General features: G+C 42.8%; 1 protein-coding gene across 2 annotated transcripts in view; it reads left to right on the top strand.

Moving 5' to 3' along the window:
• Positions 1-1,933: 1,933 nt before the first annotated feature.
• Positions 1,934-12,593, top strand: part of RDX (radixin) — a 44,596-nt gene continuing 33,936 nt past the window's right edge. For both annotated transcript variants that reach the window (XR_010026725.1, XM_063148981.1), the window contains exons 1-2: positions 1,934-2,029; positions 10,106-10,177. Coding sequence is in view for 1 of the 2 variants with exons in the window: in XM_063148981.1 (XP_063005051.1) it covers positions 10,166-10,177 (12 nt within the window). In the remaining variant the exon portion in view is untranslated. The remainder of the gene's footprint in view (positions 2,030-10,105; positions 10,178-12,593) is intronic.

The raw sequence follows: 12,593 nt of genomic DNA, 5'->3' as shown, positions 1-12,593 counted from the left end.
GTACAATGCACACTAACGGGGGCTCATCTGTGAAACTGTGTATCTGCAGACACTGCAAGATGCCTTAGAAGTTTAATGTACTGCAAGATACTGTTTCACACGAGGATGTTCTTCACAATGAAGAACAACAGAGACAACAAGGAATTAGCCACTGTCACTTCTTCGTTGGAGCAAAACGGCACAGACAAAGCTGGAAGTGAAATTTTAGCGCATGTGAGGAAATTAAACATACCTTTAATGGACTGAGATGTTCAGATTCTGTGATGATGACTTAAGATAAATGCCGGTTTGAAATAGTCAACAAAATGAATAAAAATGTCACCAAATTAAACTAAAGGTCTCCCAAAAAAGTAATTATGTTCAAGCTTCTATCAATATTTAATTTTACAATAGTTTGTATTATGTGGTCATTTACCTTATCAGAATGTTCTTTAAATTTTGTTAAAAAATTTTTAAAATATTTAGTCAGTGAGGCTCCCACAAATTCTCTGGGAGATTATTCCCTCTTTGCCAGGCTGCTTTCCTTCTCTTCCCCATCTCAACTTCACCACAGAATGTTCTTTTTATTCTTCTTGAAGCAGCTTTAAATTGAAAATTCCTCATAGTTCTTCCCCCAACCTCTCTTTATCAGACAGCCAGAGGGTGAGGTGTATTAATAGCAGCTGCATGACTCAGAGTTGGTAGCTCGAGTGGATCCCTTTGCACTGAGCTTTGCTGCTTGGCCTCCCTGCTTGGGTTGCCACTGAGCTCCGGGAGCACCTTCGCTTCCTTGCAAACAAAAATAAACTGAGAAAGCACAGTGGGGGCTGGGATTGCCTCAACCTCTCTGTCCTTCAAAAGGATTCTCCTCACTGCTATTTTCTTCTACATTCCCATTGTGACTGTATACAAAAAAAAGGAGAAAAATATCAAAAAAAAAAGGTGTGATCCGGTCCACCAGCGTGACTGTTTCACACGACTGAGTGATGGAAAAAAGAGAGAACGCCCATCACTGCGATGATACGAAGGAGATGAAGAGGGTCAGTGCTCTCCACTCAGACTGCATTCCACGCTCTTTCCCTGAAGGCATCCCTGTTCTCGTGAGCCATCACAGCCCGACCCTTCCCAGCCCTGGCTCACCGCTCACCCACCCCGGTGCTGCCCGCCGCACCGCGGGGCGGTGCCATCGCCAGCTCCGAGCCCCCCTATCTGCCGAGACACCCGGCCTCCCGCCGCGCCCGGAGCACACGCCTGCCTAAAAGGCGGCACGATGCCTGGCGGGGCTTTGGACGGAAAAAACCCCCAAACCACGCCGCCAACTCCCCCTCGCTGGCTGAAGCCTTTTTTGAGATTGTCCTTTCCCGCCCGCGCTAACGGGAGAGCGGCTCCTCCTCATGCCCTCCTCACTCGAGCGAGCAGGGGGTTTCTGGCGGGCGGCTCTGCCGCCGCAGCAGCTGCCACAGGCTCTCACGACACGGGCAGGGCTGCGCTCGGCTGGGCTGCGCGGGGTCCCCGAGCACCGGCTCCGCCGGAGCGCGCGGAGGGGCGCGTAACCCGTACGGAGAGGACTGCGGTCTCTGAAGCAAAGCGCTCGCCCCGCCGTCCCCTCACGGGAGCTCCGTCCCCCGCCGCCAGGAGCCGCGCTCCCCAAGCCATCCCCGAGCCGTCCCCGTCCCTCACGGGAGCCCCTCGCGGCCGCCGCCCCCGCGCCCCTCCGGGCAGCGGCTTCGCGCCGCGCGCCGCGCATGCCCGCCCGCCCGCGCCGCGCGTGCGCAGTGCTTGCGCCGGAGCCACATCTGATAGGGGGGAAAATCCGAACGGCGGCGGCGGCCGCCATATTGCGGAGCTGTCACAGAGCCCGCCGCGCTCCGCGCCGTATCCCCGGCGAGCAGCGCGGGGCGGCCCCGCAGCGCCTCCTGCCCCGCTGCGAGGGGGCGGCGGGGGGGACACACCGCCCCGCCAGGAGCGGAGAGCGCCGCGCCACGAGCACCCTGCCCCGGGGGCTCGGCGCCCCCCTCCGCTCGGCGCCGCGGAGGGAGCGGAGTCCCAGGTGAGGCGGGGGCGCTGGGGGTGCGCGGGCGGCCGCCGGCGGGGCCCCGGGAGGGCAGCGCGGGGGCGGCAACGAGAGGCGTGAGCCCGCCCGCAGCCCTCGCTGGGCGGGGGGCACCGGGCGACTTGTTGCGGCGGCGGGGGCGCGGCACCGCGCCGCTCGTGTGCGGGACACCACCTCCGGCCGGGAGCGGGACCCGGCTCGCCGAGCCCCGGCTCGCCCCGCTGTGTCGGGGGGCCCCGGGAGCGCGCCCCCGGCGTGCCCGCGCAGCCTCCGCTGCATTATTCATGTCCCCGAGCGGCGCGGCTCGGCAGGTTACACCGTAGTAGACATGTGGCAGTCGGGTCGGGCCAGCTGAGTGCGGCGGTGTGGGAGAATAATAAGGAATTACTTCATAAACAAGTGCTGTGGAGCATCTGTTGCTGTCTATTGTTTTCGACAAATGCGCGTTTTTAAGAGTCCTTAAGTACTGACCGACGTAATGGGCGCAGCGGCCCTGAATGAGCCTTTGTGCATTGTTTTTTTGAATGGATTAATGTTTTGTACAAGTCGTGGGCATTTGTAATTAACCTTGTCGCTTAAAGTTTAGCGCAGATAAGGGGTTTTAGTTTCAACTTTGTGGAATTCGCTTGTCTTTTGTCAGTTTCTTAATCTGAACGCGAAAAAAAAAAATCTCTTTGGACTCCATGCCAGCACAACTAATCACTTTGGTTGTAAGGTGCTGTTAAGCTGTCTTTTCCAGTCTGTCTAACACCCTAGACAAGTATTTCGTGTTCCTCTTTCTAGTACAGGCTTTTAAAAAAGATTCAGTTTTTCAAACTGAGTTACGGGAGTGGCATTTTCTGAGTTTCAAGGAGTTCAGCCTCTGTGGCCGGTTCGTGCCAGGCTTCAGGTGTCTCGCTGCAGTCGCTCCGGTTGGTTTCCCTCGGCGGTGCCTGTGCCACGGGAGCGGGTTTGGGGCCGCGTGTGCCTGCGCAGCGCCTGGCACATGGGGGAGATTGTGGAGATGCGGTTGTTGCTGTCAGCTCCGGGTGCGTTGGCACAGCGCTGCTGGGCAACGTGTGCTCCCGGGGAACATGCGGAGTTGGCGTACAGTAACGTGATGGCTACTGCCGTGAAGTTGTTTTTTAATCCTTAAAGATGGCACAAATAGCAACTGTTTGTTGGATTGTAAGACTTACCTCTACTGATCTATTGATTTAGCATGAGGGACTGTGAGAAAAATAAACTGCGAGTCAGTGCAGTGTTCCCAGATAAGCAGCCTCCCAGCAAATGGCAATTGCAAGGCAGTGGCGTATTTCCAAGCTTTGTACTCAAGTGACACAGTTGTTGTACTAGCTTGGGAAACTGGAAAAAGCGAAACATCTTTAGAAAATGCCTGAAAAAATGACTTGGTGTGACATGTCTGGAGCTGTCCAGAGAGTTTTTGTTGAATGCTGACTCAAAGAGAAGGGGTGAAAGTGTGTGTAGAGATGACAAAAAGAGTTCTGCTCTGACTGTTTCTGCCATTGCAGGGCTATGGTAATAGTACTGCCAGAAAAAGCTTGTTTCACAGAAAATTGGGTAAAGCTGTAAAGAGAGTGAGGATTTAGATCCACCTACGAGCTGCAAAACCAGGAGGGTAAGGCATGTAGATGTTATGACGTGAGAAGGCAGTTCCTGGCAGAGTTCCTGTAGCCTTTGCCAGGATAGGTGAACGGCCTTTCTTCTTCAGCAGCCTCGCTCCACTTTTTGAGAAGGGCTGCCTCTGTTGCCAGAGGTGAAGAGGAAAGTTGTTGTAGGCATGACGTCTATCTGTTGGATGTGTTAAATACATCAAAGCTGTCCTATCGCTTTATGTTGCATTAGAAGTCTGTGGGAGTAGAGGAGAGGGAGGATTTTCAAGTTTGTAAATGTAAACAAAGCTTTTATACAAACTGGAGAAAGAACTGATTGTGGAAAGATACTGATCCATTAAAGCAGCAGCCAGTGTATCCTGCATGCTCAGCAAGTTTACTCCAGAGCTGAAGGAGCCTAGGTGAATTCCTTCCTTTCAACACCAAAGAACTGCATTTATTTGTTGGCTAACTGTACCAATAGGCTAATACTTAGATGTACTTTGAATATAAAAAATGTTTTTTTCCTTTCTGCTTTAGATATTTATTAATCACTCTGTGAAGTGAAACCTTCAAGTCATGTAGTAAAAAGAAATATGACATTGACCCAAAAAGGCAGTTAATCTTTACATGAGTACATTGCAGTTTAAGAACTCTAGCTAGTTCATATGGGGAATGGTGAGTGGCCAGTTCATAGCTTTCCTTTATTTAATGGAACTGCTTGTGAGAGACTTAACAACATTATTCAGAAAATACAGTACTTTGAGATGAGATATAACCAAAATTCTGGGTACATGTCCTATTTCTTTGCTAACTGTATGTTTAGAGAGAGAAATATTGCTCTTGGAAGCTACAGTACTTCTTTCAGTTTCTATTCGTGATTTCCATTTTTGATGGTGCATTCAATGGTAAGATTGGCCTTTCTATCATTGTAGAACTCTTCAGAATCTTTGAATTATTTCCTGTAGTGCATTGGGGTACTTGAAGTTAAGGTTACTACACTTAATAAATATTAAGTTATGTAAATCGTGTATCATGTCTAAAACATACCAGTTTATGAACTGGCAAAACTGCAAGTAGTGCAGAGATATTCTTTGACTGGTATGAAGTTGCTTTTAATTGAATACTGTGTTGGCAACTGCCAGGTTTTCATTTTACTTTTCAAGTTGACAGGAAGTCCAGTTTAGAAGAACAGCTAACTCTTCAAAATGTATTTTCCTATAGATACATTGAATACATAAGTTGTACTAGTTCTATTGCAGTTATTTTTCAGACACAGCAAGCCTATTTTGGGTGTTTCAGGGAGGGGAGGGTTGGGGGAAATAGTGGGTTTAAGAAGGGAAAGATACAGTATATAAAAAAAAGTGTGTAAAACTCTGCATGTGGTGTCTGGCACTGATCAAATCTCAATTTTTGCATATTAGGTGTACAATTCAGGATTGGATTTTTGGTTGAGTTTTTTTTTGTTTGTTTGGTTTTTTTTTTTTTTTTTTTTTTTGGGTGAGATAAATGTCTTGTTTTAGTTCCCGCCCTGGTTTGCTTATATTGCAGACAACTGTGTAGGCGGTCGCTCTGTCCGTCTGAAAAAGATGTATGCAGAAGTAAAGTCTGTGGCAAATGAACTTCTTTATTGGATTGCAGCAAGTGTGTCATTAGGGAGCTGTTAGTGTGAAAGATGATTGCCCTGCAGACATTCACAGACTGCTTTGGAGAGGAGAATCTGAGGAATTTTTGTAGGAATCTGAGACCAGTTAGTCAGGTCCAATGGTCTGTGACTTGCCTATTGCTTCCCCCGCAAAGATCTAACACTTTTAGGTACCACAAAAAATGGAATGGGATAAGACTTTGAAAAGAAAAAGTATATTAATTTTAAATAAGCTTCTGTTAATAAATGAGTGAATCATATTGCTGTGAGTAAAGCTCTGTGGTCCCTGACATCTATCTGTATTTAGGGAAACAGATGGCAAACCTCTTGCTCAAGCTTAGGAGGGATGCTGCTGGAGGGGCTGCTTCAGAGAGAGGGCCCTAAGCTTTCAGACAGGGATCCTGCTTTTGAGTGTTGCTTCCCTACCAGCCAAGCATCCTGCTCGAGCTTTCTGCCTGCTGTCCCATCCTCACCTGACCTCAGAGCCACGGCTGTGTCTATGAATGTTTCTTTTGAAAACAGCTGCTGCATAAATTATTTGACAGAATTTTGGCATCAGGCATTTTATGCACCATCATTTTTTGAAGAAAGCTTTCATTGTCATCTTTCAACAATTGCTTTATTTGTTGCTTTCTGTGGCATAACTCAAAACTTGAATAATACTGATTTAAAAATCTCAACTGCCTTGTGGTAAAACTAATTGAAATCACAGCTTTTCATTTCAAGAGAGTTCTTGACATTCTGGATGACTTTATCTGTTTGTGCTGTGGAGCCTGCAGATACTTTTGTTGTTTTGGTCCAGAGTCCAGATTACTGCATATACTTCTGAAGGTCCTGAGTGTTATAGCAGTAGGAAGTCTGCAGAGTCACAGCCCACTTAATCCTGACTTGGAAGAGGGACCTTTAGGATTTTAAATGCTGAAGTGGTGAGCCTTTATGCCTTGTAGGTCACAAGCTGCTTTCAGAATGCAGGAATCAAAAGGAATATCATTCCCAATCCCAGCTGGCTGGGGTCTTTTTTGCTAGGGCTTTTTTTCCCCCCACTATTTGCAATGCCATTTCCCATGAGTGTTAAGATTAAAGTAAGTGTAAGTAATTAGTTGCTTCAAAGTTAAGAATTTGGCATCTGCTAAATATAAATTTATCTGAACTAGCATTAGTAGCAAAAGTGAACTGCCACTCCAGTAATAACAGTGGAGATACACAATATTTTGCCTGGCTGCAATTTTTGGTTTCTTTTGGCCCAGTGTTTCCCTCATGTTTGTTTTGTTTTTAATGTTAGCTGGTGCCAATGCTTGGGAAAGATAGGGTGATTTTCAGTTTTTATTCAGTGCTTATTTGATGTCAATGTTTGCATTTTTAAGATCTGTGAACTTCTTGATTTGTACATAAATATAATAGTTACAATGCATTTGTGTGATTGCAATTTTTTCAAAATTGCACAGTGTTTTGAATATGAAAGCATATTCAGGCTGACACAGGCTGTTTTTTGTATTATATATTGTAAGACTGACACAGGTTGGTTTTTTGTGTTATATATAAAATGAAAACAATGGAAATAAGTTCAGCACAGTTGGCTATAAATTTATACTTGGCTAAATTTTTAAAAAAGAAATTATAGATTTTTTTTACATTTATAAAAGATACTGCAAGCAGACACTTCAACAAAAATACATGGGATGCTGTTTGTTTTGCAGAGTTTTTATTTTTTTCTGTTGCTTTTATACTGTAATAAAAATTTCTCAGGCCCATGAGGTCTGTGGGACTAACAGTGAGACTTTATTTCTATTGAGTTTTACTTAAGAGGATTCTTGCTTTTTGCTGATAACTTTGTTCTCTTGCATGTGAAAACATGTCTCCAGTTGTGGTTTGATGAGAGGATTAACCTGTAAAACTTTGTACTCACATTTCTGATTTTAAAAGTTACCTTAAGGTTTTAAAGTAAGTTTTCAAATAAATAATTTTTGGTTTGTTGGTAGTATTATAGCAAAATGTTTGAGTAAATCCCAAAGCAAAAATCTGGGACATGTTTATGAATGAATTTGTGGTGATACAATGTATGAGGGCTTGACGGTCATTGTAGAAATTGCTAGACACGTTGTCTCTTAGAAAGACCTCAGAAAGGAATCATTTGATAACACAGATCTTGGTCCTGTGCCATGTGCTGTCGTTGCTCTCCTGGAGACTGGACTCCCTTATCAGTCATCTTACCATAGCCCTTCTTTTCAGTGCTCTGTAACTAAAGGCACAGGAAGGTAGCTGTGCTACTTTCTGTTCCTTTTGGTACTGTCGAGTTGGCACGCTCTCAAAATGGTGGATGAGAATCTAATTTAGCTTTTGCATCCTTAATTAACTGAGTGTGACTCTAGGGCTTCAATCTGCCTTCATTTTTTCAAGCATTGAGCCTCTGCTGTCAGAGGTGAGCACAGGGATTACTGCGGCTTGGAATCCTCCTAACTGTTAGCAGATATCGGAGCCAAGCTTGTTTTGGTTTCTGTTATTCTCTTGAATTTTTCCAAGGTGTACATTAGGGAAAGAAGGGAGAACAGGAGGCAGTCTCTTCTCTGAAAGGGAAACATGCTGTTGAATTTTTATCAAAAGCCAGAGTTTATCAAAAGCCAATCTTTTCTTCCTCCCCAGGAAACTTTTGTGTTTAAAAGCAGAGGGGGGGAATAGAGGAAAAGTCTGTTCTTAATGTTCAAGGATATACTTAACAGTATCTTAGAACAGTAGTCTTACTGCTGATGTCCAGGTGTTAGAAAGATAAATGACTTGTCAGTAGAATTGCCTTGTTAAAGTTTGGGGCCTGACACTCTTCAGCCATCTCAGACCCAGGGGAAAGTTAGCAAAGTTTGGAAGAAGGATGTTCCATTGACAGTGGGCACAGGGAATGTAGAATTCACGAGCCACAAGGACGTTTGGCAGAACTTCCAAGATAAGGAAAAAACAAACAAAGCCAACTCAGCAACTGTGCTGAATCACCTCCAAGTGGAGAAAAAGTAATTCTGGCAGGTGTGACTGTGACCACAGCTCAGGGCCCGCTGGCTCCCTAAGCCCATGACTCCAGAGGGAATGGCTGAGCATGTGGAGTGATTGGCAGAAGTGAGAGAATCATTGAACCAGTAGAAGGTAAAATGTTGATCAAGAAGAGAGCCATGTGACCTGTAACCAATAAAATGTGACTTCTTTGCTTGCTAAAATGTATGAAAGGCATGAAGTTTGGATGATGGGGTGCCAGCCTTTGGTGGGTTCGTGCCCAGCTCCCTGCTCTGAGCAGATCAGAATCAAGCGATGGAAATGCCTTGGCTCAGTGCGTGAATTGGCACTGCGCATCAGGCAGCGAGCCTGCATTTGGGACATGGCTGATACTGTCCAGTTCTCTAGAGTATCTTCTGTAATTAAAAAAATCTACTAGAATGTAATTGTCTTTATGCTAGGCAAACAGAGTATTATTATACCTTTAGAGTTGGGCTGGATTGGTTATAGCGGAGTTAATGCAACTTCAGATAGTGTTTTTATGTTTCCAGGACGATTTTTCATTAAACACCAGTTTTGTTCCATATCTGAATTATGCCATTAGATCTGTTTCTGTAATCTTTAGTCTTAACGTTTATTTTCTTTACCAGCCAACAGCAATTATGCTTCTTAAATTCTGTTTTCATCCTTTATCTGTTTTTTTTAGTCCATTTTCAAACGTATCTCTACAGATTAGAAGAAGAAATAAAAAATAAAGGGCTAATGCACCTTAAATTGCTGTGCAAATGTTTCTAATATTAACTGTATTTTTATTGCCAAGAAGCAGGGAAAATTTTCTTCTTTAATTTTTTTGTAAAAATACTTTATTTTTTTCATTTTTCCTTATGAATGAAAGATCAGTTATACAAAAGCTTGGTTTTGATAACTGGATCGCTCTCAAGTATTCTGTTTTTCTCTTGCTTTCTTTTAAGCACTTCTAAAGATTTTATTCATCTGTTATAGCTGTGGAGTTACAATACTGAAATCTCAGATTATTCTGACTAGCATGTCACAGTCATTTTTCTTAGTATAAGAGTAATTCCAGTTAATATTATTTTTGAAGACAATGCAGTCTGTGATGCTCCTTGCAAACCAGCAACAGTCTGATTTGTGGAGGTCATTACTGTAAATGTGTGCAGGAAGGTGACTAGCTGCTTGCTCAAATTTAGGAGTTGAAAAGGAGGTAGGATGATATGTCCCAATAACTTTGCAAACATATTTTTTCAAGGCATAAAAACTTTTTTTGGAACGGAAAATAATAGTGAATACTTTCATCACCACATAGATATAACTTATAGCCTTCTGCTTAAAAAGAAAAAATCAGTGTTATTTTAAGCACAGCAGAATTACTTCCTTTTTTTACCGTTGGTGTATTTGCATTTATTTTCATTTGGAAAAAATTACTGTTGTTCTTCTGCTGAGAGAAGCAAAGTATTTTATAGGCAGGAAATAAAAGTTTTGATTCTTTAAAATTATTAGAGCGGATTTTTTTTGTCTTTATGATGTTTCTTGTAAATAATGTTAGAGGTTTTTAATAGTCAATGATGTATGATAACAACCTTTAAAAGAATTTGTAGCACTTGGGGAAACTGTTGTCTCTTTATGGTAACATTACTGTGGAAATGTTCTACAGAACCTAGGAAGGATGTTACTGCTTAGAGACGTGTACATTCTGACTCTGGCTAAATTAGTTGCTCTTTCTAGGTGTCACCTACTGAGAAGTGTATTTTGTACATGTAGAGCACTTGTATAGGAATTTGTACTATTTACTGTGATTATTCATTCATTTAAAAACAACCCTCTTAATTTTATTTTTGGCAGAAGGGGGCAAAGAGTTTTTGGAAGATTTAAGTGGACAGGAGACTACAGAAAACAACAAAAATGCCGAAACCAGTAAGTAGCAGATTTATATTCATCTCAAATCTAGGAAGGTTTTTATGTTTTAGAGAGATAATCTTAACTGTTCTAATTGTTTTGACGTTGCCTTTTCTAGATTTTGTAAGATTTGATCTTGTACAATTGAAGTTGAGACAGTTTAGTACCAACATGTGGAAAAAAAGATCAAGAAAGCTTGGTACTGCAAATTGCATGGAGGACAATTGGAAATGGGAGCAGTACCTGAAGCCCGCTTGGCTGGCAGGAGGAATGACTCTTCAGGAATTGTTGACTTTGCAATGAACTACTTACAGTAGTTATTTGAGGTATAATTTGAGCCTGACTCAGTATCTATGAGAATCAGTGGAAGGGTTTGGTGCAGGATTTGGCAGGGGAAGATAGAACAGGTGTAAAGTGTCTGCACCAAGTTAATAATTTTACCATGGTAGAGGTATCACATAGAAAGTAAGTTTGAATGGAGGAAATAAGCAGAGTTTATGCTTTCCTGTTCTGCTCATTTCAGCTAAGATAAAGGTTCATCCACGTTCTACCAGGGGGAAAAAAAGATCATCATCTTCTGTTTTGATAATAATTCTAGAAGTCTTTGAGGAGATTATTATTCAGTAGGTTGATTCTTTTTCTGGTAATGTTATATTGCTACCTTAGGGTTTCATCTGCCATGTGTTAAATGACTTTTGCTTGTCTCTTCCACTTGTATCCAGTGAGAAAAGCATTCAGAAAGGGAACTGAATTGTCAGATTGTTTCTACTCAACTCGGTTGGTTTATGTAATAGCCTTCGGGCTTTCTTTGTTTACTGATGTTTCATTTTGGTAGCAGATTAGGAGCAGGGCAGGTCTGTTGCTAAGAATAAATGTGTCTATGTGCATGTGTATACACATACATCCTGATATGTAGATGCATAAAAGGTTTTTGCTATTAATAAGAAATTACCCCTGTAAATAATCAGTTTTGTGTGCTGGTATTTGGAGCTAGTACAGCTCAATGAATAATGTGAGCGTGGGGCTAAGGGCTCAAAGTTCTGTTCTGAGCTTTGCAGTTGGTCTGATGACTAACTGGTCATACCTTGTTTCTGTAATTTCTTCTTTTCCTGCCAGTGGATTAGGGGCAGTTTCTTGGCACTTTTTCGAGCTGGAAGTAGCTGTCTCTATCGTGCTCATTGGTGGGAGAAAGCTGCACTATAAAGGGCAGGAAAATGTATTAGCAGCATACTATTTTCTGACCTGTTTAAATGCTGGCTATGAGAATTGACTATACTGCCTTTGCAGCTTCTCAACTGGAAAGCTTTGTTTTAAGAATGAGGCAAAAAGTCATTGTGAGCTCATGCAGTTTGTGAGGCCTTTGGCTCCATGCAGCTGGAGACCCATGGAGCCACAGAGGTTGTGACTAGGAAAAAAAAAAAGCCTGGGTGAGGTAACTTCTTTTTAAATTCTGGGACTGGAACCATGAAATTTAGGCAGGCAGGGTTCTCGCTATTTTAAGGACCAGAGAAAATTGAAGGAAATAAGAATTTTAGGGTTGCTCACGAGGAGAGCAATATCCTTAGAACTGAGATTGCAGTGGTGTTGAAAGAGTGCATAATCCACCCTAATAATGGATATTAGCTACCAGATCTTGGCAAAGAAGCTGGCCTTGTGTCAAAGAGATTTTTTTTTATAAGGGACTTTTTATGAAGTGTTCATGTGTCTTTTGATGTGGGTGCATGTGAAATCCTAGAAGGAAGCAAAGTGAAAGGAGCCATTATAAATGAAATGAAATTGATTACATTTCTCAGTGTCTTCCTGTAAACTGCAGGTTGCTGTAATTATATTTGGTAATCAGTGAATGAAGAAATAGCACACTTGCCAAAGGTTAAATAGTATTACCTGTAAAAGTCAAGCCTCAGATTTTGTTCTGGTTGCTTCTTAAATGATAGGTGGCTTTGGAGCTCTCTTCCTCCCTCCTCCTCTCTTTTTTTTCCACCTTCTTTCTTCTTTGGAGACTGTAAGAGCCTAGCCATGGTTATGTTTAATGAATCTGATGTTGTTCTTTGAAGAGTTTTGCTGTTCTGCTCAGATTTGATAGTACTGGACAGTAGGACGTCTCTTGCTATGGGTATTTACTGGAGCTCTTGGGAGCTGTCTTTATGGACAATCCACAATAACCAAATGCACTTCTAGTCCAGAAACTATTTATGCTTTAACTCCTTGTTGATTATTTTTGACAGCTGTTGCAATAAGGCAGTCAGTGTTCTGTCGCTTTATTGCTGGAAATCATTTAACCTGAAAACTAATGAAATATCATGGGTAAAAGCTAAGAAAACCCAGTTAACATAAGTGGTGAGATTTTTGACAATGTTATTTTATCTCTTCTGTGTTACTGTGACCTATTTAGGTTTTCTTTTTTCAGACTCTGCTGTGATGATCCAATTGATAG

The sequence above is a fragment of the Melospiza melodia genome, chromosome 2 (genome assembly GCF_035770615.1).
Source record: "Melospiza melodia melodia isolate bMelMel2 chromosome 2, bMelMel2.pri, whole genome shotgun sequence".
Taxonomy (NCBI): domain Eukaryota; kingdom Metazoa; phylum Chordata; class Aves; order Passeriformes; family Passerellidae; genus Melospiza; species Melospiza melodia.
Note: the sequence above shows the minus strand (reverse complement) of the source record. Positions and strands in the feature narration are given on the sequence as shown.